At 42.9% G+C, this 9,331-nt stretch overlaps 1 protein-coding gene and 1 non-coding gene across 2 annotated transcripts in view; one reads left to right on the top strand and one right to left on the bottom strand.

The window, feature by feature from the left end:
• RBM34 (RNA binding motif protein 34) overlaps positions 1 to 3,144 on the top strand; it is a 17,264-nt gene extending 14,120 nt beyond the window's left edge. Inside the window, 5 exon segments of the mRNA XM_010860086.1 lie at positions 11 to 86; positions 89 to 94; positions 240 to 303; positions 2,526 to 2,565; positions 2,790 to 3,144. Coding sequence (XP_010858388.1) covers positions 11 to 86; positions 89 to 94; positions 240 to 275 — 118 coding nt within the window. The 3' untranslated portion in view covers positions 276 to 303; positions 2,526 to 2,565; positions 2,790 to 3,144.
• Positions 3,145 to 8,245: 5,101 nt separating this feature from the next.
• On the bottom strand, positions 8,246 to 8,318 carry TRNAG-CCC. The gene has a single exon. It is a non-coding gene; the product is annotated as a tRNA-Gly (tRNA).
• Positions 8,319 to 9,331: the final 1,013 nt, after the last annotated feature.

Below are 9,331 nucleotides of genomic sequence, written 5' to 3'. Positions count from 1 at the left end.
TTTTATGTAGGCGTAAAATTCATCCCGATCAGAAAAATATTAATGCTTATGTTGTGTTTAAGGATGAGAGTGCTGCTACAAAAGCACTGGAAAGGTAATTTCGTCTCTTTGATGTTTGAACAGAATTATTCTACGTATGAGTCCATGCTGTCTTTATTGTTTGGGTTCACTTCAGATTAAATACCCCAGTAGTTCAGTGCCTGTTTTTAACAGCCATTTTCCCTTCATATTTATAACAGAAATGGGGCCCAATTTGCAGAAGGATTTCGTGTTAGAGTGGATCTTGCAACTGAGACCTCCTCCGTAAGTAGTGTTTGCACTGTCTGAAGAATTTCGCTGCATTAGTGTAGAGAAGAACATTTTCTTCTGAGCTTGTGCTGGGAGAAGAGTTGGATTAGCCGGGAGCATGAGGGAATTAGAGGAAGCCGCCTCTGCCCTCTGTGGTCTCAGCCTGGGCGCCTGGGGCAGGCGAGGGCTTAAGTCAGCATTGCTCATCCTTGCTTGTGCTCAGTCACTTCAGTCATGTCTACCTCTTTGTAACCCCAGGGACTGTAGTCCGCCAGGCTCCTCTGTCCATGGGATTTCCCAGGCAAGAATCCTGGACTGGGTTGCCACTTCTCCTCCAGGGGATCTTCTCAAGCCAGGGATCGAACTTGTGTCTCTTGCATCTCCTGCATTAGCAGGTGGATTATTTACCACTAAACCACCTGGGAAGCCTCTAGCTTTTGACTTTTATTTTCTTTTTGGTTGTGCCATGCGGCCTGTAGGATCTTAGTTCCCCAAACCAGGGATTGAACCTGCGCTCCCTACATTGGAAGCATAGTCTTAACCATTGGACTACCAGGGAAGTCCAAGTCAGCATTAGCTTCAAGAAAGTGGTTCCCCAGACTTCTGGACTTGGGGGAAGAAGGCGAGGGCGGGATGATTTGAGAGAATAGCATTGAAACATGTATATTACCATATGTGAAATGGATCGCCAGTCCAGGTTCAATGCATGAGACAGGGTGCTCTGGGCTGGTGCACTGGGAGGACTCAGAGGGATGGGATGGGGAGGGAAGAGGGAGGGGGATTCAGGATGGGGAACACATGTGCACCCGTGGCTGATCCATGCCAGTGTATGGCAAAACCACTACAGTATTGTAAAGTAGTTAGCCTCCAATTAAAATAAATTAATTAATTAAAAAAAAAAAAGAAAGTGGTTCCCACTCCTACATCAGATCCAATAATCCTAGAGAGTGTGGCTGAAAGGAATATTAAAGAGCATTGGAGCCAGCACCCTATTTATAGACTAAGGTCTCGAGTTACATTGCTCATTAATAGTGTTTAGTCCCTGCTCTGTGTCAGATGTTAGTGCTGAGACACAGTCTCAGTTGTCTAGAAGTTCGCAACGTAAAGGTGAGCAGATGGGCTGACCATGGCACTGTTTTATGATAAATTGTCATAAACGTCAGCTCAGGATTGGGCCACTCAGTGTGGGAGGTTGCCAGCAAGAAGGGACAAAGGAGGGTTTCCTGGAGAACAGGTGTCCTATCAGTGTTGTATGGGCAAAAAAATTTTGAACACTGTGAACAGTGGGACCAAAACCTAATCCTTTGTGGGGGTTCCAAGAGCTTGATACAGTTATTAGTGGGTAGTGTGAGGACAGGCCACAGTCAGAGTTGCTGTTGGAGAAATATGTGGAGGGCAGTCATGATGACCCTGGCCTGCCATGTTGAGGAATCTGGGTTTTGTTCAGAAGCTTTTCCTTGGGGTCTCTTGAAATGAATGAAGCATGAGTTGGTAAGAACTCACTGCAGAGACAGAATGTGTTACTATCGGCATCAGGGTAGCTAGATGAGAAATGACCAAGACCTGGCTGACTGTCCTGGCTTTGATGGTGGACGTGGCACAAAAGAGTGAACTGGCCTGAGGGCCCAATGTTTGCTCCCCGTTTTTGTGAATAAAGTTTTATTGCTCCAAAACCATACCCATTACGTGCTCAGCCATGTCCGACTCTTTGCAACCCCATGGACTGTAGCCCGCCGGCTCCTCTGTCATGGGATTCTTCAGGCAAGAACATGAGTGAGTTGCCATTTCCTCCTCCAGGGGATCTTTCTGACCCAGGAATCAAACCCAAGTCTCTTGCGTTGGCAGGTGGATTCTTTACTACTGATCCACCTGGGAAGCCCATTAATTTCATGTTATTTTGCTTTAACAGCAGAGGCAAGGGGTACAGCAGAGACTGCATGGCCCACAAAGCCTAAAATACTTGCTTTCTGGCCCTTTATAGAAAAAGTGTGCCCACCTCCAAAGGAGCAGGCCTTCCTTGAGCACTGCCATGTTGTCAGTGCCAGCTGTGAACGGAAGTTCCTCACTCTGGGGCTCATACTCCTGCGGGAAAGATGGCAGAAGCCAAATCCAACAGGGGCCTGATAGGCAGGGGAATCAGGAGATGGAGCCCCGTCAGACATGTGCGGTGAGGGAAAGAGTGGACTTCGTTGTGACTTCTGTTTTCTCTTTCGTGATTTTTTTATTTTGTGTTTCAGAGGGACAAGAGATCCGTATTTGTGGGAAATCTCCCATACAGTAAGTTCGTTTAAATAAAAAGCTATCTGTTTGTCATCGAAGTAATGCAGATATCACCTGAGTGGTCACTCAGTGTTTTGCTTTAAGACTAACTTTGAAAAATGTGGAGTGTAACTTGACTAATTACTGCGAGGCTGCGCTTACCTTGATGTATAATTAAACATCTCTAACGTCCTGAGGCGATTCCAAGTCCTCACTTCCCCTTTGGTTGAACCTGTTTTTAGAAGTTGAAGAATCTGCAGTTGAGAAGCACTTTTTGGCCTGTGGGAACGTTGTGGCCGTGAGGATTGTGCGGGATCAAGTTACTGGAGTCGGCAGAGGCTTTGGCTACGTGCTCTTTGAGGTATGGAGATTAATGTGGCGTCACCGTCCTTGAAGTGTGTTGGGGGAGGCTGTCCCTGCTGTCCCATCATTCCACCATAACTCTCGCTGTCACCCTCAAATTGCACCTTAAGTAAATTCATAACCTGCCATAATAGAGCACTGTTCCTACTGTGCTCTATTATGCGTCTAACTATGAGATGTCCTGGTTGTTTCTCCATAGTAATGTCATGAAATAATGTTTTATTTATTCATTCATTTTGACTTTTGTGTTTTTCTTATTTATTCTTAATTGGAGGATAATTGCTTTACAGTATTCTGTTGGTTTCTGCCATTCATCAACATGAATCAGCCATAGGTGTATATGTCCCCTCCTTCCTGAACCTCACTCCCACCTCCCACCCCATCCCACCCCTTTAGGTTTTCACAGAGCACCAAGTTTGTGCTCCCTGCGTCATATAGCGAATTCCCACTGGCTGGCTAGTTTACATATGTTATTATGTTTCCATGTTACTCTGTCAGTTCAGGCCCTGTCTTTCCCCCACTGTGTCTGTAACTCTGTTCTCTGTGTCTGCATCTCCACTGCTGCCCTGCAAATAGGTTCATCAGTACTGTCTTTCTAGATTCCATATATATGCATTAATATACTCTTTTTCTCTTTCTGACTTACTTTACCCTGTATAATAGACTCTATTTTAATCCACCTCATTAAAACCGACTCAGATGGCTTTCTTTCTATGGCTGAGTAATATTCCACTGTGTGTATGTACCACAGCTCCTTTATCCATTCATCTGTCGATGGACATCTAGGTTGCTTCCCTGTCCTAGCTATTGTAAATAGTGCTGCAGTGAACATTAGGGTACACGCGTCTTTTTCAGTTATGGTTTCCTCAGGGTTTATGCCCAGTGGTGGGATTGTTGGATCAAATGGTAGGTTTATTCCTAGTTTTTCAAGGAATCTCCGGATCGTTCTCCATAGCGGCTGCATCAATTTACATTCCCACCACCAATGCAAAAAGGTTGCTGTTTCTCCACACCCTGTCCAACATTTATTGTTTGTAGATTTTTTGATGCTGACCATTCTGACCAGTTGAGGTGATAGCTCATTGTAGTTTGATTTGCATTTCTCTAATAGTGAGCGATGTTGAGCATCTTTTCATGCGTTTATTAGCCATCTGTGTGTCTTTGGAGAAATGTGTGCTAGGTCTTCTGCTTACTTTTTGATTGGGTTGTTTTTCTGGTATTGAACTGCATGAGCTGCTTGTATATTTTGGAAATTAATCCTTTGTCAGTTGTTTCTTTAAATAATGTTTTAGATGCTGGCTTTTAAAAGTATTGGGCTTCCCTGGTGGCTCAGCAGGAAAGAATCTGCTGTGCAGGAGGTGCAGGTTCGATCCCTGGGTTGGGGAAAATCCCCTGGAGAAGGAAATGGCAACCCACTCTAGTATTTTGCCTGGGAAATCCCATGGACAGAGGAGCCGGGTGAGCTACAGTTCATGGGGTCTCCAAGAGTCAGACACAACTTAGTGACTGAACAACAACATTAAAGGTACTGAATCTCCAAATCTCTACCTACTGGAAAAGGAGAAAATGGACTCTTCACTCAGCTAGAAGAAAATTTTAGTTTTTGTTACACAATTTATATTTAGTTCGCTAAATATTAACTAGCATCTTGTGTCTAAAATTACACAAACAACCCAAAGGCACTCAAGTTTTTTCTTCCCTCTACAATCACCCCTTCATATATGTCCTCTTGGTTTTTATCTCTGCCCTTTTGTGGTCATACTTAATGTTGTGAACATAAGGTTCTGTAACCTGCCTTTATGTTCTCTGTTGTGTAAGTATGCTCCATTGAGGCATGTAACATAATTTATACTGTCTTTTCCCTAGTGTTTCCCAAGTGTCACACATGTGTACTGTTTTCTCTTTTTCCCTATAATAATGAAATTGGAGTGATTGTTTTTTCCTTCAAATGTTTGCCTTCATTTTTGGATTACTTCTTTAGGAAAGTTCCCCAGTGGGTCATCACTAACCAGATCAAGACATGTGACTGTTTTTAAGGCTCTTCGTATGTAGGGCCAGATGGGTTTGAAGGAAGGGACTCACATTCTTATGCTTCCATCCATGACTGTGGTGTAACAATCTCACTGTCTCTCTGCTCTCTGTCTTCTGACTGCTGATAAGTTTGTAAACCCCTATAACAAACACGTCATGAATATTTAGAGTTGTTAACACTGAGTTAGAATAAAAGAGTAACCGTATTTCGGTTTAAATGGCACCCTGAAGGCATCTAGTCTGACATCTCGAGGATTGTAATAGAGTTCTCTGTTCTCACATCAACCAGTACAGCTGGGGCTTTGTAGGAAGAGGCTCGTGAGGAGGAGCTTCATTGGTTTAAAAGGCCACCTAGGATTCATCTCCTTAGTTGAAAGTTCATTTTACATTGAGAAAAAATGAAGCCTCTTTGATTGTGGGCTTACCTGGTCATTTGACAAGACAGCCTAAGTGCTTCCTGGGGAGAAGTGCATGAGGGTACATGATTAAAACTGCAAGCACCGCTGTTGAAACACTGCGGCTTGGACTTGCCTACCTGTGGAAGTGAGCAGGGTTTCTACTTTTTCTTTCTTTGGCCACACCGAGACTGGTGGGATCTTTGTTTCCCAACAAGGGATGGAACCTGTGCCCCCTGCAGTGGAAACACAGAATTCTAACCACTGAACTGCCAGGGAATTCCTGACAGCGGTTTCTGAATCACAAGCTTGAAAATTATTGTAATCCATAAAAGTTGTAATTTTGCTAGATTCTTTGCAGAAGAGTTTCTGTAAAATTTAATATATTGATTTTTATTACAGAATACAGATGCTGTTCATCTTGCTCTGAAATTAAATAATTCTGAACTGATGGGAAGAAAACTCAGAGTCATGCGTTCTGTCCATAAAGAAAAGTTAAAACAAAATTCAAATCTTAGTTTGAAGAATGTCAGTAAACCTAAGCAGGGACTTAACTTTGCTTCGAAAAGTGCACAGAATTCTAAAGGTTTGTTTATTGGAGAAAAAGCTGTTCTCATGAAGAAGAAAAAGAAAGGACAGAAGAAAAGTAGACGAACTAAGACACAGAAAAAGCAGAAGTAACAACCTGAAGCTTTTTTTTTCCCCCTCACTGACTACTGGTAATTGTGATAAATCCATGTACTGAGTTTCAGAATTTTTTATATATGTGAAACATGGACACTTTTTCAGTTATTCATGTTGTAATACTACCTTTGAAGCAACTGTTTTAAGATGTCGGCAGTTCAGTCATCATGTAATACTGCTGATTGTATGAGAGATGATTTTAAGTGTAGGGTGAACATTTAGAATTTTAGTGGTTATGTATTATTTTACCATATGTTGCAAATATACCTGTCATTTTTAAGAATTACTTGTTGCTATTGTTACTAAGTAGCTTCAGTCGTATCTGACTCTGTGCGACCCCATAGACGGCAGCCCACCAGGCTCCCCCGTCCCTGGGATTCTCCAGGCAAGAAGACTGGAGTGGGTTGCCATTTCCTTCTCCAATGCATGAAAGCAAAAAGTGAAAGTGAAGTCGCTCAGTCTTGTCTGACTTGTAGCGACCCCATGGACTGCAGCCCACCAGGCTCTTCCGTCCAAAGAATTACTTGGGATGAGACTAAATTTAAAAGTGAGTAAATTTAAAGAAAAATGAAACAACCTTAATATTTATTGTACCTAGACAAAATATCTAAATAAAAGTGGGAATACTGATTGATCTGAGGTCAAATGATAATCCATAAGAAGTAAAGTTTTGAGGGCTGGTATATGATAGCTAGTCATTTTTCTTTCTTTCTTTTGTACTTATGATAAGTGGAGTTCTAGGTTTTAATTTTATTTCATCAACCTAATTAAACAGGAATTTTATATCAAATGTAGGTCTGCTTTCTTATTCTTAATTGGTGATTAGATTGGTTATTGCAGTCCTTGGTAAATCTGCTATAAGGCAGATTTTTACTTTTCAATTTTTTTAAAAATTTTATTTATATATTTTTGGCTGCACCGAGTCCTGGTCTTTTCTCTAGTTGCAGCAAGTGGGTTGTGGTGCACAGGCTAAAGGGCGCATGGACTTAGCAGTTGTGGTACAGGGGATTAGTTGCCCCACAACACATGCAATCCTCCTGGAGCAGGGATCAAACCTGTGTCCCCTGCATTGGCAGGCGGGTTCTTAATTTGAAGAATATTCTCCCAGGAAAACTTGTGATACTTAATGTCATCCAATAGAATGAAACTATTTTTAAAAAATCATATTTAGGGACTTCCCAAGGACTGTTGGACTTCCTCGGTAGCAAGGTAAAGAATCTGCCTGCAGTAAGGAGATCTGGTTTTGATCCCTGGGTAGGGAAGATCCCCTGGAGAGGGGAATGGCTACCCATTCCTGTATTCTTGCCTGGAGAATCCCAGGGCAGAGGAGCCTGGTGGGCTACAGTCCTTGGGATTGCAGAGTCAGACATGACTGAGCGAGTAACACTTTAACTTTTCACTTTCTGAACTGGAAGCCATCTGATGTGAAGAGCTGACTCACTGGAAAAGACTCAGATGCTGGGAAAGATAGAAGGCAAGAGGAGAAGAGGGTGGCAGAGGATGAGATGGTTAGACAGCATCACTGACTCAGTGGACATGAATCTGAGCAAACTCTGGGAGATACTGGAGGACAGAGGAGCCTGGTGTGCTACAGAGTGACTAAAAAACAACAAAAACCAGAGGTCCAGGGGTTAAGACCACCTTCCAATGCTGGGGGCGCAGGTTTTGACCCCTGGTCAGGGAACCAAGACTACACGCCACACAGTGTGGCATGCAGGCCAAAAAATAAGTTTAAAAAAGTCATGGAAACAATTTTCTGAAAAAGTATGGTACTGAAGTCACAAAGTGTAAAGTTCAACCAGGGGAAAGAATAGCATTGCATTCCGTTGAGATTTACCCTTATGACATAATAGCTGGTGTCCCTGCTCACAAGACTTAGCAAGCTGAAGCTGTGACCTGGAGGGAGGAGTGGGCGTGAGCCAGGGGGGCTGATCTGAGGCAGGCTCATCTGTGATACATGCAACTGATTCCTTACAGGTGGGTAAGGGAATTGGCGGACAGTGAGTTATTACTCATTTTGAAAATGTTGGCTTTCAGGCATTGCACAAGTAAAACCTAAATAGGTCTTTAAAACATAGCTCTGTAGAAAGCAGAAAGAGCTCCATTTTCATGTATCCAAAGACTGGATGTTTTATGCTTAGGATCTTCTATGGCACTTTGAACCTTGTTTTTCAATATTTGTATATTTGATGGTGCCAGGTCTTGGTTGTGGCTTGTGGGATCTAGTTCCTGACCAGGGGTTGAACCTGGGCTCCCTGCATTGGGAGTGCAGAGTCTTAGCCACTGGACCATCAGGGAAGTTCGCTTGCTTCTCATAAGTGTATATATATACATATATATATATATATATGCTTCTGTATATGCTTTTTAGTGTATACAGAGTGTTGGTCTTTAGGTTTTCATGTAAGGAGCCCTGGACTAGGGTGTAGGGACATCTGATCCTTGACCCAGTTCTCTGGCTGTATATGCATGACCTTGGACAAACCTCAACCTCTTTATCTAAATATCTTGACTGGGAAAATAAGGGGCTTGGACTAGATCAGTGGTTTCCCACTTTTTTGACTATGATCTGTGATAGTCTTTAATTTTTCAGTGATCAGTACAGACATAGGTATATTTATCTGACACACAAGTCTCACATGACCATACCAGTCCTTACTACCCATGTTGCCCTCTGATACTTTTCATTCTGTTTACAACACTGGTGATGAACCACTGTCAGTCCACAGCCCAGTAACAATACCACTTACAAGCAACATGCCTCAGGGATTTACAGTCTGGTTCTGTTTGAGGATTCTATGCTTATAGATGGTTTACAAGTGAATAACCGTAGCGTGGTTGAGAGATTCCGAGGCACAGGAGTTGCACTAACTGTTCTTTGTATCAGCAGGTTGCTTGGTTTATCTTATAGCAATCACCTCCCACTTACGTGGCATTCTGCAGTGCACAACAGAAGGAACAGCATGTTCTTTCCTTAGTGCCATAAGTTAACAGACACACAGTCTCAGATTGCCCCGGGTCAAGTTCTAGGCCTCAGGTCATCTGTGTGGCCTTACAAGTCTTCTGTTCCACCTGTGGCTCAGGACATACCTCTATCAACTGATACAGGTGCACTGTTAAGGCTAGGAAGAATCTGTATGTGTGCATGATATAAGGAAAAGCTTTTTTTCTGTTGTGTGCAATCCCCTGATATCAGTCATTTGCTTTGCTGTGATATATATGCACCTTCACATCTCACCCCAGTCCGGGCAATAGACATGTACCTTTGATCAGATTTCCAGTCTTATAGGATCTCAGGCTCCCAGGTGGCG

The sequence above is a fragment of the Bison bison genome, unplaced genomic scaffold (assembly GCF_000754665.1).
Source record: "Bison bison bison isolate TAMUID 2011002044 unplaced genomic scaffold, Bison_UMD1.0 scf7180017864462, whole genome shotgun sequence".
In the NCBI taxonomy this organism is placed as follows: domain Eukaryota; kingdom Metazoa; phylum Chordata; class Mammalia; order Artiodactyla; family Bovidae; genus Bison; species Bison bison.
The sequence above is the reverse complement of the archived record's forward strand: the minus strand, read 5'-3'. Positions and strand labels throughout refer to the sequence as shown.